Raw genomic sequence first — 26,955 nt, forward strand, 5'->3', positions numbered from 1 at the left:
GAAGATGAGGATGGGCTTAGCCCAAAGCACCTCCCAATACCCGGGGCTCCTTCTTAAGTCCCGAGCGCTTCTGAGGAGCCACGCAGAGCTACGTTTTCACGCACGCACACTTGATCCGCCCTGGCTGCATCCATTCCCTGCACACCTACCATGGACGGGCCGGGGCACACGCGTGTGTGTTGAGGGGAGAGGGCGCTTGGTTCCCAAGCTCACTAACTCAGATCGAAGCGACTGGAACATTCATCAGATAGTCATCAGAAAGCAGAAATAGAAACATTCATGTCCATTTTAGAGGCAAGAAAATCAACGCTCCCCTTGGGGGGGGGGCCCTGTGTACAGACGTCCCAGGTGCCCCTAGGACTGGCCACGGTTCCCTTCCACCTCTACCGACGAGCCACGTTATTAAACCCGTGTCCCCCAAGTCCACAAGGAGCCCGCAGGGGGGACAGGTCTGTTTTCATCAGCAACCCAATTTGTCAGCGCACCGAACCTCCTCTGCCCGACGTCACACACCATAATACATCTTTAGTTTCCCTAATGCCTTCCACATGATTTTATTCCCAAACGCTTTTCATACTTCATTCAGACAGCTACAGAATTAAAATAATAAATCAAGACAGAGGGACAGAAACAAAGAGGTGTATTCAGGGGAGGAAAAGGCAGGTCTCAGGAAGGCAGGGGAAAGATGGAGAGCCCAGCTTTGCTCCTGTAGTCTTGTCGCGAATAAGTCTTTCCCCGGCTTAACTCATCCTGTGCTTTTTTATCTCAGCCCGAACGCACTGGAAGAAGCAGCTCAATTTCCTGACAAGACTTCCTTACGATGCTATCTCTCAGAGCATCCTGGAGCTACGGGAACCACTGAGTTCCTGAGCATGTGGCCGGAACCGAGCGGGGAGAGGCGCAGAGTTCCCCAAGAACTCCAGTGGAGGACAATCTGGAGACGCCTTCGGTGTGAGATCCACACATACCCGGCGGGGGCAAGGCGGGGGGGGCAAAGGAGGTGTGCGCGCGCAGACGTGGACAGAAAGGGAGTCTGAGCCACGCAGACCCCCGGAAAGACAGCCCGGGAGAGGACGGTCCTAACGCTTTTTGTGGAGGCACCCAGAGCAGCGTGAACAAGGGAGTGTGGTGGGGGAAGCGAGGAGAGCGAGGGGAACGGGGATCGCACAGAGACGGCCTCGTACATCAGCCTCGAGCTGCTACGGAATGGAATGGCAGCTGCATTTCAGTAACAAAGCTCAGGAATACGTTGGTGACAGCCTTTCTTTCCCCCTACGCTTTGGTGGTGCATTTTTTACCACTGGCCTCGCCCCTCATGCTGACTTCAATCCAGCCGGACTGAGGGGCAGAGAGCACCGTGGTAAGAGCGTTTGAACACTCACTCACCAAATGCTTTTAGAGATCGAAGCTTCTGCCCAAGCCAAGGCGGCTCGCATGTAAGTCATCTCCGGCGCTGCCTTTCGGGTTCATGAATTCTGAAATCTGACATTCCGGGTTCAAAGACCCGCTCACGGGGAACTAGCTGGGTGACCGCGTCACACGGTTAACAGGATTCTTTACTGCTACTTCCTTCCTTCCTTTCCCTTCTCTTTAGTTTTCTTATTGATTTGAGACATGTTTTTCTAGGGCTATAAAACTTGAGAATCAAACACCTTCAAAACGTTAGAAGCATGTAGCCCAGTAATTGGAACGCAGCTCCGGGGTGGCTCCCCCGGCGGGGCTTCGATGTTTCCTACCAGCAATGGCACCTGGTTCTGCCAGAAAGTTCTAAGGGCCAACTGGGTAGAGCACTTCCTCTGCACCACGCCAGTCAGGAAAGTCCATGAAACTCTTTTCTCCAATTAACCAGCAAAAAGCCAGAAGCAAAAGCTCAAGAGATAGACTGCCCACCTTTAGGTAAGGAATGGTGCTCAGGCCATGAGTTCGAGCCCCCAGTACTGTCACCAGAAAGGAAAAAGAAAAAAGAAAGAGAAACTTAGAGGGGTTACTTGTCTAGTAACTTGAATCACGATGGGATTCAACCTGGACTGGCCCGGCTTTCCACGCCTTCCTCCGTGTCCTCTCCCAGCCCAAGGCCCTGTACCATCAAAATGTGCCTGGAGAACCAGGGCGGCAGACGTCGAGGCCGTTTGACGAGACTCCCCAATCCCTGGGGCTCTCAAACGCTGCTTTGTCTTCAAACATCCCATAAGCCACCTGAGCAAAGCGGTGCAAATGATTTCCAGATGTGGCGCGGTGCTCGCCAACCTCCAGCTGCACCCGCCGCGCGGACTTCCCAGAGGCCTGTGGAGGAAGGGGCCCACGGCCAGCGCCTCCCACAGCGCGCCGAGACCGCGGCCAGCCCTGCACGCCCCCTGCCATGATTGGCCATGACCACAGAGCGCGGCCCTGGTGACCCGGGCTGGCGTGCTCGCTGTCAGGGTGACCGGGGCCGGCTAGGGGGTGGGGGTGACCTGTCCATCTTGGGATTCTAACACAAGCGACAACGGTGGGAAGGCTGGGCCTCGGCGGTGGTCTCCCGGGCCGTCACGGATGCCCTTCTCCTCCAGGCCTGGGTCTGTGTCCTCGGGCTCAGAAGTCTGGTGGCACTAAATAGACTCCTGTCCTCTCCCAGCCCCCCCTCGCCCTGTCACCGAGGGCGACGAAGGCACACCGCAGTCACAGAGCTAAAATTCACTTCGCCCGTATAAGCACGAGTAAGAAGACGGTTCCAACAAGCCCACGAAGCTCAGACCTGTTAGGAATAAGACGACGTGCACAGGGGCTCGGCCTCCACCGTGGGCCTCCAAGGCTCTGCCTGCCGCCCTCCCGCCAGGGCCCCGTCCCCCACTGGCAACGGGGGGCACAGGAGGTGCCCGGGCCCGGCCCGGAGAGGGCTGGCTGCGCTAAGTCCCACTCGCCCCTCTTTCGGCTACCCGATCCCGGGAGCCAGCGGAACCGTCACGCACACGGGATCTGGCCACTCAGTGCCACAGAAAGCTCAATGGTGAGGATAACAGCAGAGCACAACAGGAGAGTCGTTGGGACGGGGAGGGAGGGCATGTGTGTGTGTGTGTGTGTGTGTGTGCGCGCGCGTGTGTATGGGTGGGGGTGGGTGCACACGCACACGCGCACACACGCATGGGCATCTGTTTGCTGCTCCCTGGTCCACTTGTCTCCATTCTGCCCTTTGGTGCGTGAGCAAGGGCCGCAGGGGAGGCCGGCTTTGCCACGGCCTGCCGTCCTGGGGTGTCTGGGGCTTCCTGGGGGCGCCCTGACTCACGCGCGCCGGCCTCCGCCGCCACCGTCCGGCCGACCACACGGCCGCCTGAGCTCCGATCCCGACGCCGGGCGCTCCCCACCGCCTCTGTGCGCTGCCGCTCTCGATGGCCAGACACGGCCGCCCCGTCAGCTCGGCCACAGCACGGAGACGCAGGGCCACGCAGCACCCACCACGGCCGCCACCGGGGACCTGCTGACCCGTGCTCCTCTCACTTCCCCCACATTCAGACCACACCGGGGGACAGAAAATGGGGTGCAAAAGTATAATGAGCCCCTCAAAGTCAGTCTCCCACTAAGATCCAGGCGCTGCGCCTTCCGACTTGCTCCTTTCCTGGTCGCCGGCCCTTCTCCCCAGCTCCGCTGAACGTTGCCAGTTGTATTGGTAAGGAAAACCATACAGCAGTCCTTCTTGACGATCCACTGGCCCACGCCATGCTGAATTAACTTTGGCAAAGCACTTTCTAATCAACCATCAGCGTGTCACCCTCATTCTACAGATGAGTAAACTAAGGCAGGGCTGGGCCTCCACTCCGAGGGTTCCATTCATCCCACATTTAGTGTACACAGGGGCTGGAAAATCCAATGCCAAGACTTATTTTCTAAGGTTAAGGTCCGAGTATCAGATAAAGGCTGACTCACGGGGAAGAAGTAGAGGAGTCTGTGTGGTTTCTATTTCTGGGTTTTCTATAAACTAACTCACAGTTGAACTTTTCTGGCCCTACATTTTCCATTCATAAAAAAGGAGATAGAATTAGATGCCTGCCCAGCTGTCTCCTGTCTCCAGCCCTGTCTCTGCCATGATGCTAAAATTAGGTAGAAAGCATTGTTAAAATACCTTTCATTTTTGTTCCTCATTTTTACAAAACTTTCCAAGATTTTCTAAATAATAGTTGATAACTATCCAGCTAGCCTGTCAAGAAAGGGGAAAAATACCATCTATTTAACAGTCGATTGTCTGGCAATTCATTTGTGGCAACAAGCAGATGAACCCGGGACCCCTGGACACAGGGCTGTGCCTCCCAAGTCCTCGCCTTGGGGAGGACCGTTTCCCAAGCCACCGGCTCTGACAGCACCAGTGCTCAGCCCACAGACACCTCACCACGTCCAGAGACGTCTTGGTAGTCACGCGAAGGGAGGCAGGAGGGGACTCCTGGCAACTAGTGGGTTGAGGCCCAAGAGGCTGCTAAGCATCTTGTACCTACAGGACAGTGCACACCGATCGTGTACATACACCACAGTGCACACCAATCCTGTACATACACCACAGTGCACACCAATTATGTAAGTCACAGTGTACCCCAATCCTGTACATACACCACAGTGCACACCAATCCTGTACATACACCACAGTGCACACCAATCCTGTACATACAGGACAGTGCACACCAATCGTGTACATACACCACAGTGCACACCAATTGTGTACATCACAGTGCACCCCAATCCTGTACATATAGCACAGTGTACACCAATTGTGTACATACTCCACAGTGCATCCCAATCCTGTACATACAGGACAGTGCACACCAATAATGTACATATACCACAGTGCACACCACAGCTATCTGCTGCCTGAGGTCCCCGGCTAAGCATCCTGTACATTCACAACAGTGTACACCAACCCTGTACACACACCACAGTGCACACCAATCCTGTACACACTCCACAGTGCACACCAATCCTGTACATACTCTACAGTGCACACCAATCGTGTACATACACGACAGTGCACAGCAACCCTGTACATATACCACAGTGCACACCAATCCTGCACATACACGACAGTGTACACCAACCCTGTACATACACCACAGTGCACACCAGTCCTGTACACACTCCACAGTGCACACCAACCCTGTACATACACCACAGTGCACACCAGTCCTGTACACACTCCACAGTGCACACCAACCCTGTACATACTCCGCAGTGCACACCAGTCCTGCACATACACGACAGTGTACACCAATCCTGTACATACTCCGCAGTGCACACCAGTCCTGCACATACACGACAGTGTACACCAATCCTGTACATACACCACAGTGCACACCAGTCCTGTACACACTCCACAGTGCACACCAACCCTGTACATACACCACAGTGCACACCAGTCCTGTTCACACTCCACAGTGCACACCAGTCCTGTACATACACCACAGTGCACAGCACAGCTGTCAGCTCATGAGGTCCCTGGCACTATTCAAAGAGCCAAGCCAAAGAATGGCCCAATTTCTTTCCAATTCTCGTAGCTGAGCTGGTCCCCGCGGGAGGCGACCAGCCGGGCACAGCAGGAAGAGGCGAGGATCGGAGCTCCTCTTACCTTGCGAAGAAGGAAGCGGCCACGGAGGCCCCTGTGGCGGTCTCGCCGGGGCCCTGCGGGGCGGCGACGCTGCAGGCCGAGGGCTTGTCTGCGTTGTTGCGGTTCAGCGCCGCCTCTGTCTGTCCCTCCCGGCCGGGCTCCGTCACCATCTGGGAGATCTGACGAAGAAAACGGACACATCTCATTTCCCGGGCCCCCTGCCTCTGACCCCCCCAGCAGCGGCTGGAGGAAGGGTGCAGCAGGAAGCGTTGCGTCTACCTGCCGTCACGAGGCCGTGGGTTTCGGGGATCGCCTCCTCGCATGAGCCGTGACACCGCCTCCTCATTGCCAAGAGTGCAAAGAGCAGGCCCTGACCACGTGCGGCGCGGAGGCGGCGTCTCCCCTCCAGCTGAGGGAAGGGCGTCCCCGCACGCACACGCTTGCGAGGCCGTGACCGGGGCGGCCGCGTCCTCCCGGGCAGCCAGGAAGGGAGAAGCCAGCCTGGGTGCACCGGAGAACCCGAGAGCAAGGGCGGCCCCCGCGAGCGACGGCGGGCTTGGGGGGCTTGGGGGGGGGGGTTAGACCGCTGCCACAGGCTTCCTTTTCCTTCCGGCTCATTCAGATAAACGGTCTCCACGGTGCCGGCGCCCGTGCGCACCTCCCGGGGTGCAGGGAGCCAGCCGCGGAGGCACACCCCGCCCAGTGCCGGTCTCACGGCCAGAGGGGGGACAGTGGGGACCGGCCTCCGCGTGCCACCAGGAAAACCCGTCACCCTGAAACGCATGTCTACTTGCAAAATGGAAGGTGGTTTTGAGGAAGGGGAGCAGGGACCCACCGCTCCAATCCTGGCCTGCGCCCACCCGTCCACACTGAGTAGAAGGCGGTTCCACCCCCTTAGAAAATGCAGGTGCAGGAACGCAGCGTGCAGAAGAGCCCCCCCACCCCCCCACCCCCAGCCGACCGCTAGCCCCGGCACACGGAAACCGCCGCGCTTTTCACCACGAGGATCCGAAGCTCCTCCTGTGGTTGGGAACGCCTTGGCCTGATCCAGCCCCAACTCCGCCAACACGCGCTTTCTTCCTCCCCTTCACCCAGGGCCTCGCGAGGAAGCCCGACCCGCGGGAGGACACCCAAGAGGACCGGCAGAGGCGGCTGCCGGCTTCCGAAGGAAAGGGGGGGCACGGGGCAGCGAGGACACGGCCCTGCCGGCTGCGGCCCCACCGACCACAAGCGAACCTTCAAATTCAGGGCCACGCTCTGTGTCCGTGGAAGCCCAGGCCGAGCCCGGCACCCGGTGACACCGGGGCAGCAGAGGAGCCAGCGAGGGAACGCACGGCGTGAACGGCGGCGCCGGGCACCCGCGGCGGGCTCACGAGGCCCTTCCCGCGTGCGCACAGCGGACGTGACCGCCCTCGTGTTCCCGTGTCTGCCTCTTTCCTTCGGCGAGGCCGGCGCGAGGACTCGGGCCCGACACGGGCTCCGCACGGGCGCGCTGCCGCCTAGCCACCCCCCGGCCCGTTTCTGCGTGTCCCACGCGGTGTGGAAGGAGGAAGCGACGTCTCTGGCCTGGGCCACACCCGTCCGTGGTCCAGGGAAGGGGACCTCAGCCAGGGCGTGGGTGTCAGGGGGCAGGGCGGCGCGGCCCGTGGGCTCACGGACTTCCACAGTCCCCTTAGCAGGTGCCCGTGACTTTCCCGCCCCGGACTAATTTGAAGTCGAGTTTCTGGCCACCTGTGGCCACCAACGTGCGACCCCACACTTCCCCAGTCCGGGGGCCGCCGGGGGCCGGAGCTCCTGAGCCTCAGAGCGCTGATCAATATCCAGCCACCTCGGGGGATCTGAGCCACGCCAGCGCAGAGCCACGCGGGGCAGCTGGGAGCCACGCGGGGCAGCTGGGAGCCACGCGGGGCAGCTGGGAGCCACGCGGGGCAGCTGGGAGCCAGGCTGGGGCAGCTGGGAGCCACGCGGGGCAGCTGGGAGCCACGCGGGGCAGCTGAGAGCCACGCGGGGCAGCTGGGAGCCACGCGGGGCAGCTGGGAGCCACGCGGGGCAGCTGGGAGCCACACGGGGCAGCTGGGAGCCAGGCTGGGGCAGCTGGGAGCCGGGCGGGGCAGCTGGGAGCCAGGCTTGGGCAGCTGGGAGCCACACGGGGCAGCTGGGAGCCGGGCGGGGGCAGCACAGAGCCACGCGGGGCAGCTGGGAGCCACGCGGGGCAGCTGAGAGCCACGCGGGACAGCTGGGAGCCACGCGGGGCAGCTGGGAGCTACGCGGGGCAGCTGGGAGCCACGCGGGGCAGCTGGGAGCCGGGCGGGGGCAGCTGGGAGCCGGGCGGGGGCAGCTGGGAGCCACGCGGGGCAGCTGAGAGCCACGCGGGGCAGCTGGGAGCCACGCGGGGCAGCTGGGAGCCACGCGGGGCAGCTGGGAGCCAGGCTGGGGCAGCTGGGAGCCGGGCAGGGGCAGCTGGGAGCCAGGCTTGGGCAGCTGGGAGCCACACGGGGCAGCTGGGAGCCGGGCGGGGGCAGCTCGGAGCCACGCAGGGGCAGCTGGGAGCCGGGCGGGGGCAGCACAGAGCCACGCGGGGCAGCTGGGAGCCACGCGGGGCAGCTGAGAGCCACGTGGGGCAGCTGGGAGCCACGCGGGGCAGCTGGGAGCCACGCGGGGCAGCTGGGAGCCACGCGGGGCAGCTGGGAGCCGGGCTGGGGCAGCTGGGAGCCGGGCGGGGGCAGCTGGGAGCCAGGCTTGGGCAGCTGGGAGCCAGGCGGGGGCAGCTCGGAGCCACGCAGGGGCAGCTGGGAGCCGGGCGGGGGCAGGTGGGAGCCACGCAGGGGCAGCTGGGAGCCGGGCGGGGGCAGCACAGAGCCACGCGGGGCAGCTGGGAGCCGGGCGGGGGCAGGTGGGAGCTACGCGGGGGCAGCTGGGAGCCACGTGGGGGCAGCTGGGAGCCGGGCTCGGCCTCCAGGGTCGCCCCCGCCCCCCCCCCGGCGTGGCTTGTCCACACGGAAGGAAAGGGCAGAGCGCTTCTGCGTCATACATTCCTCCTTTAACCTTCGTCTCCGACGCCAGGAGACGCGCAATTCTTCCCGCCCGACGTCGGCTTTCGGAGTCTCAGGGTAACCACGGCCGCGCGGGAAGCCCAGCCGGACAGGAAGCCCCTCATCCGCCGCGGGGGTCACCGTCATCCCCTTCCACGCCGGGCCGGGCTAGCGTCACCCCGTGGGGGACACCGGGTTCGCACCCCGGGATCCCATCTGGGCTAAAGCCCCTTGGGAGCTGACTCCGGAGGAGCGGCTCTGAGAGCCGCCACCGGTCCCATGGGGGGGGGGGGTCGGCCACGGCGTCACCGGCCTCCCCCCTCCGCGCGGGGACAGCGGGGCCGAAGCCGCTTCCCCCTCCACCGTGCGCCAGCCGCGCGCACCGACACGAACCCCAGCGCGCGGGCGGCACCGGCGGACCCCGCCCCCCCTCGCACAGCGAGGGTCGCCCGCCTCGGGACGAGCTCTGCTGACGTCACTTGTTACCTCCGCGGGGACGTCGGGGGGTTGTGGCTTGGCAGACTATGGGCGCCCGATGAGTAATCTCGATCGGCGACGACCCAAACCGTTTCACGATTGCCGCCACGGGGGCTGGTGGCGGGCGCGGGTCGCGAGCGGCGCCGTGTCGGGACACGCCCGTGCTCTTGGGGGATCGGAGCGCCAGGACGGGATCACACGACAGGCTGATGTCAGGGGTCCGTGGCACCTGTCTGCCGTCCCAGCTACTCGGGAGGCCGAGATCTGAGGACGGCGGTTCAAAGCCAGCCCGACAGTAAAGTCTGTGAGACTCTTATCTCCAATTAATTACCAAAGAGCTACAAGTGGAACTGTGGCTCCAGTGCTAGGCCTCTAACATTAACCAAAAAGGCTCAGGGACGGGGTCTGGGCCCTGAATTCAAGCCCCAGGACCAGCACACACAAAAAAGGGCTAAGATGGTAACATTTAGGTTACCATAACCAGCCCACGTCACTAGTGAACTGATTCCTTCCAGCCTGTCCCTGCCCGGTGACCTACAGAGGTGGTGGCAAGATCAACGGGGGACCAACCGCCAGGGGCTTCTATCCTCCGGCAAATCTCACATGTCGCCTCTTTTTGGCGACACAGGGGTTTTGAACTCAGGGCCTCGTGCTTGCGAGGCAGACGCTCTGCCCCTTGAGCCACTCCACCGCTTCCTTCTGGCGTTGGTTATTCTCAGAATCGGGTTCGGCTCTACGCACAGGCCAGCGTGCACGGCGAGTCTCCTGTGTGTCTCCCTGGGGTCGACAGGCCGCTGTCATCCACTGTGCTCGCACTCACACCCTCCCTGCCCCACCCCAGCGAGCCCGGTTCCTAGTGGGGCAGTCCTAGTGTCCAGGGACTCATCCGGCGAGCCCACGCCCGGAGCCTGCAGAGCAGGGCTGGTTTACCTAAGCCCCCCCCACCCCCCCCCACGGAAGGGAGGCGGGCAGGGAGGACGGGCCGAGGCAGGCTGGAGGAGGCGGCCTAAGGAAACCACCCGTACGTTCAGCTTGTGGATTAAACATTGCTTGATCTTCTCTGCACACTCCCTTCCCCCGGCCGGGTCACGGGCATTCTTGTCATGTCAGAAAGGGCCCAGACCCTGCCTTAGCAGTTACTGTGAGGCACGACATTCACCTTTTTAGTGCTCTTGCCACCCTATCGTCCTTAGAAGCCTGGCCCAGGCGGGGCCCCATCCCCACGACCCCCGGGCCCCTGCCACCTCTGGGACAGGCTGGCCTTGAGTCACAAAGACACGTTCCCTCCCCCAGCAGTTCCCCCAGGTCAGGAGGAGAGTCTTATGTCCCAGACCAGGACATCTGATTACCCGTATTATCTTAGCTTGCTTTGGCTATAAATTTTATTAGTGGCCATAAAATTGTCCATCCAAGCATTTGACTCTGTGACCTCTTGCAAAAGAGGATCCCACAATAGGCTACCAGGGCGGGGCCCCCCTTCCCCTGCCCCTCCATTTACAGCCCCACCTTCCTCCTCCTGCCCCTCCAGGGCCCTGGGTCCCCACCCCCTTATCGGGGCTTGATCTGGCCCCTGCCCCTGGGGGCCATTTGCTCTGATGCTTGGTGTTGCTGGAGGGGGAAGGGGCTGCCTGAGGCCCTCGGGCAGCGCCGACCAGCGGCCTGCGTGCTTTGAAGGATGTGCTGTGATCTCTGTGGGAACTCCCCGCACCCGCCTCCCAGGTGCGCGGGGACAGCATCGCCACCCCGACGAGGTGCTCGGTCAGCACGAGAACCGGGCGGCCACGCGCGGAGGACGGCCGTGCACACTTAACCCCGTGCGAGGTGTCCCCCCCCCCCCCCCGTCACGGGGAGATCCCAGGTGTGGCGAGGGAGGCTTACCAACCTGTGTGCCTGGGCTGGCCTTGAACCGCGATCCTCCCGCCCTCAGCCCCCTCTGTAGGCAGGATGACGGGCCTGAGCCACCGGAGCCCCGCCCCCGCTGTCCCGCTGAATCCCGACTACCACCCGTGAGGCGGGACGCACCCGTGCCAAATAAGAACCAAACCACGCCCGGCGGCTGGGCCCTGGGCTCCTGTCCACCGGAGCCAGCACCGCGAGCCGGCGTTTTCTCCTTTCTCACTGTTACGGTGGTGTTCAGGCGGGTTGCAGTTACATACGTAAGGCAGCGAGTACATCCCTTGTCAAACTTGTCACCTCCTCCCTTATCGGTCCCCCACCCTCCCCCTCCTCCCCCACCCCCCCCCCGCCCTCCGCCAAGGCGTGCAGTTAGCCTGGGACGCACTGTCTTGTGAGCAGCGCTGCCGCGTGTCACCCTTTGCCTCTCCGTTTCGATGTTCCCCTTGCTCGCTTTCTCAACCGTCGAGCTGGCCTCGGAACCCGGCCGCCCCCGTGCTGGCGCCGGCACCGCAGTGGGTGGTGGCCGCCCCCTGGTCTCTCCTTCCTCATGCTCCAGATCTCCCGGAGGCTCTTCTCCCGGGGGGGGGGGGGACGTCACTGTCCCTTCACCCGAAGGTCAGCGTCCGCGCTCGGCCCGCCGCCCGGCCCCCCCCTCTCCCCACGGCCACCCTGGGAGCCCCTCCAAGCACCCCGAAACCCGGACTGAGGGAACCAGAGTCTTGTTTGCTTTTGGTTTTTGCTGAGGTGTGTGGCGCACTGAGCTCTCGTCCCAGCGGGAAGGCCTGGCCCGTAGGTGCCCATCAGTACGTGCCAAGGAAAACCAACTTCAGCTGGGTGGCTTGGGGCTTTGAGGAGTTTTGTTTGGTGTTGAGGGACTACAAAGTTGTTTTTGCCTTTGTTGTGTGTGTCTGTCAGGGTTGGCTCTCTACTACTTGAGACACACCTCCACGTCCAGCTTTTTGCTGGTTAATTGGAGATAGGAGTCTCATGGACTTTCCTGCCCAGGTTGGCTGCGAACTACAGTCTTCAGATCCTCGCCTCCTGCATTGCTGGGATTACAGGCGTGAGCCCCAGCGCCTGGCTCTGGACTGTCCTGTTTTGTTTTTTAAAGTATGGATATGGTAAAAAAAAAAAGGGGGGGGTTGATTAAAAAGTAAGGTATTTCTGTATGCACTTAATTCAGTATTAATAGGGATAAGACAAGCAGCTGGGTGGAGAAAGAAAGAACAAAGAGAGAAAAGAAGATGAGTCAACATGAAGGGCAAGAAAGAGAAGCAAAAGTAAGTGTACACTGAGCAACGGAAAGGAGGGGGGAGCCCGGTGATTGCTTCTCCTTAGCTGGAGCGGGGTGCACCTAACAGTCACCCCTAGGGAGCAGAATTCCCTGGGGGGTGCCCCCGGGACCACAGGAGAGGGAAAGCAAGCCCAGACGCCGGAGGCCCACTGCCCGCCATGGTTCAGACACGCAGAGCCATCCAGAGACCCGGTTCACACAACGGAGCTGTCCTCTTCTTTCTGCCGTTTAGGAAGGAATCCCGGCCTTGGAAGGAGCCGTCGGGACGCCAGGCTGTGGCTCCCGGCTTCGAGGGTACGCGCGGCGCCATGAGAGTCTGCACGTTCCATTAGCGGCGACGGATGCAGTATTTAATTCTCATATAGATGGCGGCCTTTTCCACCCAGGCTTAATTGGCTGTGGCTTTCGCCTGGCGAGGTCATCGCCATGCATCTCTAGGAAGTCACTCCTTCCTGAGGCTCGGGTCACGGAGCCCCAGCTAGATTTCAGCTCCTGCTTGGATAACTTCCAAGGAAACCAAGAGCGCATTCGGCCTGGAACAGAAAAGGCGCATTCCCGGAGGCGGCCCCACTGCCTTGCATTTTCCTTACGTTCTCGAGCAAAAGAAAGAAAACTTCCACGAGGGATGTGGGCGCCCACGTGGCCCGGAGTGGCTCAGAACGGCCAGCGCCTGAGTGTGAGGGCCACCTCGCAGTCCTGTCACCCGGCAGCCCGCCAAGGAGGCGTCGGCCCCCCGGCCAACGGGGAGAGCCAACTCCTGGCCCGACGTCTTCAGTCTGCATGGTTTGTCCCCTCCCAGCCACCATCTGCCCAACATGGGCGGCTCCTACGTCAGGGATACAATGAGACACCGTAGCCCGGTGCGCCCCGCACTGCAAGCCAAAGCCGGGGCTCTCACAGCCATCGTATTCCATCTGAATGTTCCAAAGGTGCAAACAAAGCTGACGACAGAATGTGTCCTACCGCCATGCTAAACCCTCAGTCAAGCAACCATTCCATGGATGCCCCCTCAGGGGGGTACCCTGCCTTAGGAGGATGCCTGGGGGGAACAGGGGTGGGGTGGGGGGAAGGATGTCCCACCCCACGCGGGGGGGGGGTCCCAGCTTTGACTTAGCCTCCCAGCTTCTGCTGACCAGCTGCAGAAGTGCCACATCCTACACACAAAGCGGCGGAGCTGCAACGGGCACTCCGTGCATTCTAGAACAGTCAAGCGTCCGAGCGAAGCCGCGGGGCCCGGGCTGCCGAGGTCATCCCTCCTTTGTGCCACAGCCCCTCGGTTGGCAGCGGCCCTCGCTGACGCCCCTCAGAAGGCCGACGGGTAGGGCATCGGCTCTCTGAAATGCTTGGAAATCCCAGAGACACAGAGAAAGAGACAACTGGTCAACGTCTGCCGGTGAATGTGAAACCAGGCGGGAGTTCTACCCAAACGACCAATCACAGGGCCTTACTCAAAGCCCACCACCTCGCTCCCAAAGGCAGAGACGTCGGGAATGTCAGATAAACTCACTCACACACCCTTCTCCAGTGGAGATGGCTGCGAATCAGAACCAGCGCCTCAGCCTCCCACTGCACAGCCCCACAGAAGAGGCAACCAACCGGCTCGCCACCAGGGCCAGGACGTTTTACGCTGGACGGTTTTCGAAACTGGTGCAGCCGCAAGATCTAGAGTATTAGTAAAAATATACTTCTTTACATGTGCCTGTTTTCACTTTATGTTTCACCAGGAACATAACACTGAGAATGCTTTGGGGATCAGGGGCTGGCGGTTCACTCCTATAGTCCTATCTACTCGGGAGGCTGAGATCTGGGGATTGTGGTTCAAAGCCAGCCCAGGCAGGAAAGTCCATGAGGCTCTTACCTCGCATGAAAACCAGAAGTGGAGCTGTGCCTCAAAATGGCAGAGACTCAGCCTTGAGCTGACGGAGCTCAGCGACGGTTTTCAGCTGGGCACACTGGTTCGAGGCTATTCCTGTTATTAATGTTCGTGTATTCTCTAAACAACCCCTGAGCTTTGAATTCTCAAATTTAAGAACATTTTAGTATGTTAGAATACGAACGTTTTTGTCATCCTAGACCTCACAAGTTGTATAACAAAATTCCAGACTTCAGTTTTTGCCTCTGCTCAGATTTCTTCCAGTCGGCTGCCCTATTTTCTCAGCACCCCATGCTTTCTGCATAGTTAAGCGGAGACAGGATTTGCTGTGCGAGGGGACACCAAGAATTGTATGCTCTCAAGTCTCTCCACCAAATAAATACTCTGGGTCCCCCCCCCTGTACTGGAACGTCCCGTCCGGGGTCTCCATTCCTTCACCGGGCGGTTCTGCTCACATTTCTTCTCTGTTCATCTAAGATGCTGATGTTTCAGTCTTATTGTGCAAGCTCTGGCATTTCCCAGAGCTCAGTTGTACTTTCCACTTGCTGCAACTTCATAATGCGGGTCAGGCCTCGCAAAGTCAATGCCAATTAGCTTACAGTAAGCACATCTAACTCCCTTCCCCTGCCAACAAGCCAGAGCCACGACCGGCTTTCCCCACCCCAGAGGCCCCAGCCAGGGAGCTTTATTCTCCAGCAAAGCTGGACCTGCAAGGTCATCTCTTCCATATCTGCCCTTTTGTTACAAACCTCGAGTCCCTGGAGTATGCTGTTTAAAATAGAGCTGATCTTCTGGGACTCTTGCCTTTCATACAAACTAAAAGCTATTCATCAAACCCTGAGTTAAAAGACTGTGCTGCTCTTTAAAAAAAAAATCATTCTTGCTGCAGTTCCCCCAGATTAAATTATTCTGGGGAAAGTAGCAACACCTCAGGTAAGTCTGCCATCTTTCCACCCCCCCCCCCATGGCTCTATCCCCGGCACGGAGGGGCTTTAGCGTCGGTGTGGCCCCGATACGTGTGGGACAGTCACCCACGCCAGCCCTGCTTCTCAGATTAGACGCTGCAATCAACCAGGCCATCTCTGAGAGAGATCTGCCCAAACCTGCCCTTTTCAGTCCCGAAGATAACACTCAGCATGTACTGACCCTTGGTCCATGTGGACAGCAATGTCTCCATTCTGGAAGGTCGGCACCATGAGGGCAAAAGAAGGCCAGCGCTGGGGTAACTTTTACTCCCTGAGAGTCTCGTGGTGACAGCACTGTGAACCACGCTATCTGGATTTCTCCAGGACCCCGCGAGCAGTCAGAAGCACTGGCAAGACTGAAAGAGCATGTGTACGTGTTGTTGTCGGCTTGAAACACTCTGTATTTTTTTTTTCTTCTAGATGCTGAGATGAGGCCAAAGTTAAGAAACCTATGCCTGCGCTTGCAAAAGTACACACCCATGCACAAAAAGATGCACACACATACACACATGTATGCATGTGCAGATACACACCAGACACACATCCATGCATGCAAAGATGCACACACATACACACACTACATATACACACCTATGCATGCAAAGATACACACACACACACACACACTGCTCTTCCAAAAGAAGCAAAGACAAATAGCACCCCGAGAAAGAATGAAAACCATGCTTCTGGAAGAGGATCTGCTGCGAGAACCCTCAGGAAATGAACAGAACCCCATTTGAGATGTGACCAACGAGCGACACAGACTCCATCTCTGACGGGGTGAGTCCTACAAGGAGCACCGAGCGGCCCAGGTGATGGAAGCGCCCGGCCACGGGCGTCCGAGAGTCAGGCAAGCAGCCTGCTGTCATCATGACTCCAGCATGGCCCCGACAAGAGCCAGGGCCACCCGATGCCTGGGAAACTCTGCGTGTGCGCGCGTGTGCGTGCATACATGTGCACGCCAGGACCTGAGCTCGGGGCCTCACCATCTGTGTTACCTTTTTCTGCACCAGGCTGGTGCTCTACACTTGGGCCACGATTCCACTTCTGCAACTTTTCTGCTCGTTCTAACCGGGTGTCAGAGTCTCTCGGGTTGGTCTCCCCAGGCTGGCTTCGGACCACAGTCCTCAGGCCTCAGCCTCCTGAGTAAGACTGTACGTGTGAGCTACGGGAGCCTGCTCCTAGAACCTTCTTGGCTTCGAGCTTCTTGACGTGCAAAACCATCTGATGCCTACGATGTCAGCCAGGGCCTCTGTCTCGCCATGAGACGGCACGTCGAACAGCGTCTCACAAGACCTGGCTCCAGAATTCCCCAAGCAGCACCACACCTGCCCGGCCTCTCAGCTGACTGCCCTCAGCGTGGCACGTCGCTAATAATCCTGTCGTTCATTTCCCAGCTCCTGTCACTGCAACCCTTTCCCGCCGCGTTCCCTGCGCACACGCGCCCCCGCGTCAGGACCCGGGCTGGCCGAGCGCTGCGGCGCTCCATCTTCACGAAGCCGCCGGGAAGGAAGAGGCGGGGCGTGGGTGCGTGCTTGGGCAATGTCCCTGCAATCCAGGTCAGCAGGGGCTGCCCCCCCACCCCCGCGGAGGGCGAGGGAGGGGCAGGCGCTGCGGGCCCCGTCCAGCCGGCTGCCAGCCCTGCACCCAGGAGCCCCTGGTACGAAGCCACCGCGATCTAAAGGAGCCTTGTTCTGCGTGTGCTTTGTTTAAATCCCGCCGTGGGAGATGGCCCACAATGAGCCACTTGAACCTTTGTCTCGGGAACCCTCCGGCTGAAATACAGTCCGTAGGAGGCCTTTCAGAGACGCGGTGTCCTCCCCCCAGAATAGAGCGGGCCCACGCAGCCCCACAAGGCCCGGGGCTGCCTCCGCCCCGGCCCCCAGGACTCTGGGGACACCTGGGGGCCCCCCTCCGCCAGAGCCCTCGCCCGGAGCCCCCGCCCCGGGGAGCCCTGGGTCCCCCCCAGACGACGGCACCTCCGTTCCAGCGCAGGCTGGAGCAATAAGAACAAACTCTGCTAAACTAAATTGCTCCTTCGTTTGCCATTATCATAAAAATTTTATGTCGGAACTAATAAAAACACGCATTACGTGCAGTTCCACGGCACGCGGAGACGGCGAGATACGCCGTGAGTCAGTGACAGACCCTTCGGGATGAAGATTTCATCTTCCCCAGTGTTTGTGTTCACGGCAGGAAGGGGGGAGCCGGGCGGGGGCCGGCCGAAGCCCTAACTGCCCCCCCCCGCCACGTGGACTCCAAAGCTTCCCTCCGAGGGCCTAGCCCATTCTCACAGTTCTGCAGCCCTTCGAGCACTCTATATTAATCAGCCATCCTCCCTCCATACAAGTGGAAAGCTTCTGATAAAAGCCTTATTTAAAAAAACAAGGCACTTTTGAAAGGAGTTCAGGATTGCCTTCCTTTTTTCTTTTTTTTTTTTTTTAAGCAAACCCAAAGATTCACTTCTCTTCCTAACTGGGACCTTAGGGCAGGTTTACAACAGATTTACTCACAGAAGCGTTAATGAAATTCAGACACAAAAAGGGTGGGGTGACTGGGGTCCGGCCCTCCCTCGCTGATTCGCTCCAAAACTGTCGAGACCAAGAACGTGGGCTCCCCTTCGTCTCCTGCCCCTCCCCCGCCCCCAGTGGAGCTCTCCATGGGAACAGAGTGGGGCCCCACATCAGCGGCTCACACCCGGAGTCCTGGCGACTCAGGAGGAGGAGACCTGAGGATCTTGGTTCAAAGGTATCCTGGGCAGACCACCCCATGAGGCTCTGATCTCCAACTAACCCCGTGAAAGCTAGAAGTGGAGCTGTGGCTCGCGTGGCAGAGCGGCAGCCTTGTGTGTTAAAAGGGCCAAGTGATAGCGCGAGATCCTGAGTTCAAGCCCCAGAATGGAAGGAAGGAAGGAGTCGGGCAGGAGCGACCCGTGAGTACAAGCCATGTGCTCTGCTCTTGGCTTTCTAGTAGAGACAGACTCACGAAGTACAAGGAGAGAGCTCCGGTGACTTAACCAGCACATCCAAGGTACTATGAGCCCCACCTGTGAAAATTACTCCACGCCCCATCCCACTCCACGCCCCATCCCGCTCCACGCCCCATCCCACTCCACGCCCCATCCCACTCCACGCCCCATCCCGCTCCACGCCCCATCCCGCTCCACGCCCCATCCCGCTCCACGCCCCATCCCACTCCACGCCCCATCCCACTCCACGCCCCATCCCGCTCCACGCCCCATCCCGCTCCTTCCCGCCATCCAAGGTGCGCGTCCCGTGCACTGCGGCACTCGGCCAGAGGAGCCCGTCCTAAATGCACCCCACCCCCACGTGGCTGGCAGCCCCCTCGACAGCCCAGACCTGAGGATGCCTCAGCCAGCCAAGGAAAGGGCGATCTTGACAAAAGAAACGCGCCATGCCGGTGTGTGGCGTCCCACGCCTGCCATCACAACCACTCGGGAGAGGGAGAGCGGGAGGATCGAGCTGGACGGCAGCACGGGCAAAGCTATGGCACTCCCACCCCAGTCAAAACGCTGGGTGTGGGCTGGGAACGTGGCCTAGTGGCAAGAGTGCCCGTCTCGTATACGTGAAGCCCTGGGTTCAGCACCACATACATAGAAAACGGCCAGAAGCGGCGCTGTGGCTCACGTGGCAGAGTGCTAGCCTTGAGCAAGAAGAAGCCAGGGACAGTGCTCAGGCCCTGAGTTCAAGGCCCAGGACTGGCAAGAAAAGAAAAAGCTGGGTGTGATGGAACACGGCTGTAGTACCAGCCACACAGATGACACTGTCTGGAGGACCACGGTCTCAGGCTAACACTAGGCAAAAATGCAAGACTGTCCCAAAACACGACAGGAACGCCGAAGGACGGGAGCTCCGGTTAGAGGAGCGAGCAGGCTACGGCGCCTCCCTAGAGAACCGAGGCCCTGAGTTCAAATTCCACTCACCAGTAACGTGACTGCTCCCACCTATCATCCTACTCACGAGGCTGAGATTTGAGAATCACAGTTCGAAATCAACCTGAGCAGACAAATTCATGAGACTCTCATCTCCAATTAGCCAGAAGAAGAAGAAGGACAAGGACAAGGACAAGGAGGAGAAATAATAAAAGCCAGGCGTGGCGCTGTGGCTCGAGTGGTAGCCTTCAGGAAAAGCAAGGGGCAGGGTTCAGGCCCCGAGTTCAAGCCCCAGCCCCAGCACAAACAAGGAAGGGGGGAAATGACAGAAAGAAGAGAAGAGAGAGAGGGAGACTCAGCAGGGCGGGCTGGAACCCCGGCCGTTTCCTTCCTCCAGCCGGCTCTCCTCACCACAGCCCCTGCCAGACTGCTTCCCCCTCAGCATCCGAACCTCCCCCAGGTTACAATCGCGAACCCAGAACACCGGCCACTCCGAAATGATTAAAGTCACACATCATTCGCAGAGTGCAATCCTGCTGTTGTGTGCCGCGAGCGCATGTTAAGTAGGGAAGGGGAGGCCGGCAATGAGAGGAAAGGCTTAGAAGGCCAAGGCGGAGTCAGATCAGAAAGGCTTGCCAGCCTGACCCCCAGCAGCCTTCAGAGCCCCCCCCCCAATTCCTCCCACACCCCCCACACTCGTGAACACAATTATGTTAGATTAAATTAGAAAACAAGAACCCAAGCCAGGCACCAGGGGCCCGCCCTTGTAATTCTAGCTACTCAAAGCCGCCCTGTACGGGAACATTATTAAGACGCCTATCTCCAGCTAACCACCAAAAGGCAGAAGGGGAGCCATGGCTCAAGTGGTAGAGGGCTAGCTTTAAGCAAAAATGCTAGCAACAGCACCTGTGTCCTGAGTTCAAGCCCCAGGACCAGCACAGAGTGAAAGAAAAGAAAGAAGGAAGGAAAGACCTACATCCATTCCACATTTAACTGTTTCTCAAAGGTTATGTAGGAATCGTGGTCGGAGCTCTGATTTTCTTTTTTCAAGTAAGTTCTGGCAAATTCCTCCCTGTCTCCCTACTGCTGAGATCCGGACACTCGTCTCAGAGATGAATCTTTAGTTTGTCGTGCACCCTTGGTGTTGTATTTAATAATCTGTACTGGTGCGCAGGAAGCAAGTTCTGGAGAGCGGGAACCGGAACTGCTGAGCAAACCAGAGCCCTGCCTGCCCAGAGATGCCGGATTATCCATGTGCTCAGGCTGCTGACTCCCCAAGCGCAGGAAGGCGCTGAGGGACGGGATCCGTGCTGACGCTCGCCGTTCATGTCGTTTCCCGGTTCGTGGAAGTGTGTCATCTCATGATAGAAGGCAAGTGCTCCAAATCACCTTCATTCGGTGAGGGACAAGGCTTGGCAGAGGGCCAGGCTGATCACTGGGGAATCCGGAAAGGATCGAGAAGGATCTGATGCTTGAAGCCCGATAGACAACCACGGACACGGTGCACACTCAGTGTGTCTCCCCGGCACGCCTCCCACCCCACCCGTGAACCTACTTCTCCCAGAACGGAGAGGTGCACAGCCGCGCCCATCTGCATCCCAGCTCTCAGGAGGCTGAAGCAGCAGGGCCGGGAGTTCAAGGCCAGTCTGGACAACATCGCAACTTCCCATTCAAAGTCACACGGCCAGGCCCTGATTCAAAACACCATGGGCTGCATGCAGCAGTGGCTGAGTGGACACAGCCCCGGCCGCGACCTTCAACACCAAAAGACCCCAGGGCAAAGAGTCTGGCCAGCGGGGCGTGGACGCGCAGTCCAGAGAACACAGCCGTGGTTCCAAGGGGACGCGAGGGTGCGGCGAGCGACCCCCACTCGAAGCCCGAGCCGTTTAGAGTAACCGTGGTGACGCTACCGTCGGAAGATCCTCCATCAAAGCCGCGGGGTGAGGCCGACCCGAGGGCAGGCCCTCTGCGCGGAGGAAGCAGCCGCGCGCCGGATGTCGTGGGACACGCGTGACAGGCCCCACGACGCGGGGGCGCTCAGCGTGAACGGGGTGACGGTGACCGCCGCGCCCCCGGCCGCCCCGTCAGGGCTGAGTGGGGAGGGCTCCCTCCCGGCGTGGGAGAGGACGGACGGGAAGCGGGGAGGCCGTTCCCGGGGAAAGGCGTGGGGCAGTCTGCTTCTGTGTTCCTGCCCACCACTCGCCTGTCTCAAGTGCGATTTCTAGGAAATGAACACGTGTGCGTGTGTGGATAGGATGTGTGTATGTCCGCGTGCTCACACGTGCACGTATGCACGTACTTCCTCTCGAGGGGGGATTGACACTATGAGACGTGCTTTCTTCCAATGGAATTGTTCTTGGAGGTCTGAGGGGTACGGGTGGGTGGGTGGGTGGGTGGGTGGGTCCCTCCCCCTCCTCCCCCTCCACCCCTCCTCCCCCTCCTCTTCCTCCCCTTCCTCCTCCCCCTCCTCCTCCCCCTCCTCCTCCTCCCCCTCCTGTCCCTCAGTGAACGCCCAGCTTGCAAACCAAAGCATCTTCACAACACTACAACAGCGAGATTGTGTGCTCAGCTCCTATCTGAACCGGCTTCCTTCTGAATTAAGTCTATACTACTGCAGTGAAGGTCAAGTAGGAGAAAACACCAGCCTTCTTCACGGGGTAGTAGACTATCGTAATGGAAGCACTGCTTAGCTTTCCAGTCTTCTATCCAGTGACGACGGTCCAGGTGGGACAGATGAAGAAAATCCAGCCTCGTACAGGTTAAGTATTTTTAAAATGGAAGAATATTTTAGTGGCCTTTTCAAATAACAGGGGGAGCCTCCTGTGCTGCTATACTCAAGTCAGCAGTGGAGTGAGGGGGGTCACGCATTGCAGCGAGCCCCCCCCCCACACACACACGAGCATCGAGGGCTCAGCTGTGTGGCGGCCCACAGACTGCCCCGCGCCGTGTCCGTGCTCTGTAACCTAATGCTCAGGTCACCCGGAAAATCCGGGCTGATTGAGTTATGCACGGCTTCCAAAGCCGGCAGGCCCCGCTACACAGTGTGAGCAAGTCATTACCAACACCAAATGGATCTCACCACTCAGCTCATCTTACTGGAAAACTTTCTAGAATCCGGCCGCTTCTGGGCTACGGAGATTGGCAGAGTCAAGTTTCCTAAATTGGATTTCTCCGTTGAAAGCTCACATGGTAAGATTGCTGAACCCACCCTATTGGGGGTGCTCCTGTAAGCTCCCTGACTTTCGGGAAACGCCTTTCTTCCTTGGGCTCGCGTCCTCCTCCCTCACGACGCCTCCAGAGGGGCTTTGAACCCGGATCTTCCAGGTCTTCATCTCCTGAGTGGCCGGGGCTACAGGCATGAGCTTCCAGTGCCCAGCTCAGAGCGTGGGACGGTACCCTTCCAGCCGCCTTAGGAGGCAGATTCTACTCTAGCACGAATTACTATCCACTGGGAAAATGTAACTCAAAACCACACTGAGACGCCAGCTTCACCCACGAGGGCGGCGGCTCTCAGAAGGAAAGAACAACATGAGTATTGGAATGGACAGAAAGAATCGGAACCTATATGCACTTTTGATAGAAATGTTAAAAAAAAAAAAAGTATAGTAGTTCCTCAGCAAACTAAAACAGAATTAACCATATAATTCTGCGTCAGGACCTACGTACAGAAGAGCTGAAAGCAGGCGCGCAGGTGAGTCCTGCGCATGTGTGTTCATAGTAGTGCTATTCCCAAGGGCCCAAAGGTGGGTTGTCCAAGTATCCATCAACGGAGGAATGGATAGACAAACACGTGTCCGTATGAGTAACGGAATAGTCTACAGCCTTGAAGAGACCGGCACTGGATACAAGGATGAACCGTGAGGACAGTCGGTCAAGGAGGAATGCTGTACCACTCCAATCGTGTGTACCGACTGACGACGCAGAACGCCTCTCCCGGGCCTGGGCCTACAGAGACAGGCATGGAGTTTCCGTGAGAAAGACCAAGACTCCCGAAGACAGACGGTGAGGACCAGCTCCCCGTGGCTGGAGTTTCAGTCTTTAGTTCAGGGGTATCGGGGTGTGGAGCTTCGGGCACTGTGCTGAGGTCCCCCAGGGCGACACTCAGGGGGATTATGGGACCGGGGCCTCCGCTCCTCTTGGCTTCCCGGCCACCTCCGCTGTGAACTGCCACCTCGCTGCTGTGCCTCCCCGCCACGGGCTCAAAGGCACAGGGCCCCGCGGCCCGGGACTGACACCTCCGACCTTCCCCTCTTCCGAGCTGATCACCTCGGGCACCGTGTCCACGCGACAGGAAGCTGATCACCTCGGGCACAGGAAGCTGATCACCTCGGGCACCGTGTCCACGCGACAGGAAGCTGATCACCTCGGGCACAGGAAGCTGATCACCTAGGGCACTGTGTCCACGCGACAGGAAGCTGATCACCTCGGGCACCGTGTCCACGCGACAGGAAGCTGATCACCTCGGGCACAGGAAGCTGATCACCTAGGGCACCGTGTCCACGCGACAGGAAGCTGATCACCTTGGGCACCGTGTCCACGCGACAGGAAGCTGATCACCTTGGGCACCGTGTCCACGCGACAGGAAGCTGATCACCTCGGTCACAGGAAGCTGATCACCTCGGTCACAGGAAGCTGATCACCTCGGGCACCGTGTCCACGCGACAGGAAGCTGATCACCTCGGGCACCGTGTCCACGGGACAGGAAGCTGATCACCTCGGGCACCGTGTCCACGCGACAGGAAGCTGGCTGTCAACCGCCCTCTGTGCCTGCGACTGTGGACGCGGCCTCAGCGCCCGGCCCGCGGCTCGCATTCTGTTTCGTCGGCGTGGGGTGAGGATTCAGCGCGGGGGATTTGTTTTATAATCTCTCCAGGCTCCTGTGTCTCCACGCCCAGGCCGGGATGGCTTCCGCAGCCGACACTTAGGTCACGGTGAGGACGAGGAGCCCTGGCGGGCGGTGGCGCTGCTGGCTGGGGGGTGGGGGGGGCTCCTCCCCCACCGCACACCACCGGAGCAGGGTGGACCGGTTCCGACGGGCCTGCCGGTGTGCTGGCGGCTCCCCGGGGGTGGGGGGCAGCTCACCTCCTGTTCCTCGGCCCCTCTGTCCTCGGGGCTCACAGCTTGCTCCCCACGCTGCTCGAGCACACGGCCACATACGTGCTCCTCTCGAGCTGGGGAAGCCCGGAGCCCCCGGGTCTGCGGAGCCGCCCCGCCCGCTCTGGAGCCTCGGGTCCGGTCCTGACACCCTGACCTCCGGCGACGGCCCCTCCCCTCCTTGGCTCTCGTCCTTTCTCCCGTGAGGACTCTCAAGGTCACCCGAGGCCGCCTGCAGAGGCCCGGGCGACGTCCACCGACGGCCCCCGGCCCCGTCTGCCGAGCCCACCCACGGCGGCGGGTGCCCTCACTCAGCCTGCCACCGACGACAGGCATGGTCGGCGCAACCTCAGCCTCCCCGAGCGGTTCTTTCTTCCGCGGGGATCCCAGAAAAACAGAAAGAAGCTGGGATCCCCAGACAAACAGGATATGTCTGGGGATGCTTTGGAAACACGGAAGAGCAGAAGCATCCAGAATCTCCCTGCTGCCACCGAGGGGTGGTTACACCATGGTGTGGTAGGAGGAGCTGGGCTCCGGGGACCCTCCATCTGTCCCGAGGGCCCCCAGGACCCTTTTGGGAGCGGGCCCTCTTCACCTCCTCCCGCGTGCACCCCAGCCGTGGGGGAACGGCCCCCGCTTCTTACCTGCAGCCTGGGTCTGGAGGCCCGTACCCACACCCGCTTCCTGGCCGGGGAAGAGCGGGACGGAGCACAACCCAGAGGAAAGGGAAGCGGGAGGATGGGAGGGCAGGGAGGACACCCCGGCCAGACCTTGAAGGGCTGAGTGTTTCCTGCACGGAGTAACTGCCGCAGGGCGGTGTCCACGCAGGAGACACGGAGTCTGCCCGCGCCTGGCCCTGCCCAGGGCATCGGGTGACAGTCACAGCACAGAGGACAGGGACTCACAGCCAGGCTCCCATCGCTCCATCTCAGATTTCCTCCCTCCCTTCAGCTCAGAGAGGATGAACGAATCTCCTTCCTTCCCACGGGAAAGGGGCAATGGAACATAACGGACAGTGTCAAGGTCGTGGCTCGCGGTGGGCTCCGGGCCTCATCGCGTACCCTCCGCAAGGGCTGGCTTCCGCCACCCCCCTGCGCCCCATCCAGCATGGGGCCCCAGGGCACTGCTTTCTTGGGGCTTAGTAAGCACTGATAGGAAAATCTAAGCCAGCATTGGTGACTCGGCCCGTCATCCTAACTCCTCCGGAGGCTGAGATCTAAGGATCACAGTTCAAAGCCGGCCTGGGCAGGAAAGTCCAAGAGATTCCCGTCTCCAATTAATTACCAAAAAGCTGGAGGTGGCACTGTGGCTCAAGTGGTAGAGCTCTAGCCCATCCACAAGATCAGGACCCCCTCCCCCCAAAAGAAAATCATTCATCCAAAACGGGAAGAGAAACAGAAATGGAAGGCCTGCGCTTTGTCACTCGCAAGCGACGAGGTGCCCAGTAACGGAAAACGCGGCCATCTCTAAGAACGCCAACTTCTTAGGAAACTCCTCCGTGGCTCTGTTTCCCTTCACAATCCACGTCGCCCTCAAACCCTCCAGAAAAGCCACTGGGGATTTCACCAGCCGCCTGAGCTCACTCGGTGCGTTCCCGGTGTCACTGTCTCGGTCCCCAGGCCGTGCGTGTGTCCCTTCCGCCGTCCCCCTCACCCCCACCCCCCGACAGGCTGGCGGTCCTAGATTCTCATCCAGGAAATGGGGCTGGCTCCCAAATCACGGCTCCCGGGGCACAGACGTCATGGGCCAGGCCGGCCCGCCCGGCGGGCACTGCGGGGAAGCCGCCCGGCTGTTAGGACCTCTCAGGAAGGAGAGGGGGCGGGCGGGGTGGAGGACCCCCTCACAGCCGGCAGGAGCGCCCTGGGAGGGAGAGGGTGGGGACCCCAAATGCACTCACCTGATACGGGTAGAGGGTAACCCCATTGGTTCTGGAGAGGGACCAGGTGCCGTCCAGGTACTGGTGGGCCTGAATGGCCACGGGGTTGAGGATGTTGCCGTTGCTGGGACTGGTGGCCGTCGGAAGGCCGGCCTTGGCCTGGTGGGTGGGGGACCCGGTCTTCCTCTCCACCCCATTGCCGACCCCCAGGCTGTTGGGCTTGCCTCCGCTGTGCTTGTTGACCGGGCCCGTGTAGCCGGAGGGGGCATAGGCGGCAGGCACGAAGGCCCAGTCCCGGGGCTGGTGGAGGCTGCCGGCGTGCCGAGGGCCGGGGGACAGCGGGGGCGGGGAGCCGGGGGCCGCGTCGTAGTGCTGGCCGCTGGCCGCCTGCTCCAAGGTCAGCACCATCTGGATGGCCTCCTGCTTCAGCTGGTTCAGGTGTGTGGCACAGATGTCACAGCGGTTGTCCCGGTCATTCCAGGCCTTCCGGGTGGTGTTGGGGACCTGAAGTTTGTCGTGAACCACGGCAGAGAAGGCAGGATCCTGGAGAGCGCACACGGGAGAAGGAAAAAAAGGAGAGCCTGTGACTCAGGGCGGCCACGTGCCGTTCTCACATCAGCCAGCGGAGAGCAGCAGGCCCACCGCAGCCGCCGCCGCCGCCACGGCGGGCAGGGAGGGCGAAACCGCCGAAGACATCACAGCCCGAAACGCCTTTCCCCAACAGCTTCAGCACACGGTCAAGCCCCAACGCTCCGGGGCCTCCGGGGCCGCCCTGGGCCTCCCGGGGTGTTGGGCGGAAGGCACAGACGCCCGCCCCGCGCCCTGGGCCAGCACGCCGCGGGGCCCTCGTCCCCAGATGCTGCTCACCCCATGGCTGCCGCTCGTGGCCGGGAGCAGAGGTGGGAAGAAACGTGTGATCTCACCAGCACCACGTGCGAAGGACCGCCAGAGGAGAACCCAAACCAGACAGAGCTCGGCACACGGCACCCACCA

At 60.2% G+C, this 26,955-nt stretch overlaps 1 protein-coding gene across 1 annotated transcript in view; it reads right to left on the reverse strand.

The window, feature by feature from the left end:
* LOC125345227 (kinesin-like protein KIF26B) overlaps positions 1-26,658 on the reverse strand; it is a 154,893-nt gene extending 128,235 nt beyond the window's left edge. The window contains 3 exon segments of the mRNA XM_048337443.1: positions 5,585-5,742; positions 25,984-26,505; positions 26,605-26,658. Coding sequence (XP_048193400.1) covers positions 5,585-5,742; positions 25,984-26,505; positions 26,605-26,658 — 734 coding nt within the window.
* Between the last annotated feature and the right edge of the window lie 297 nt (positions 26,659-26,955).

Source organism: Perognathus longimembris, unplaced genomic scaffold, assembly GCF_023159225.1.
Source record: "Perognathus longimembris pacificus isolate PPM17 unplaced genomic scaffold, ASM2315922v1 HiC_scaffold_5425, whole genome shotgun sequence".
NCBI classification, from domain to species: Eukaryota; Metazoa; Chordata; class Mammalia; order Rodentia; family Heteromyidae; genus Perognathus; species Perognathus longimembris.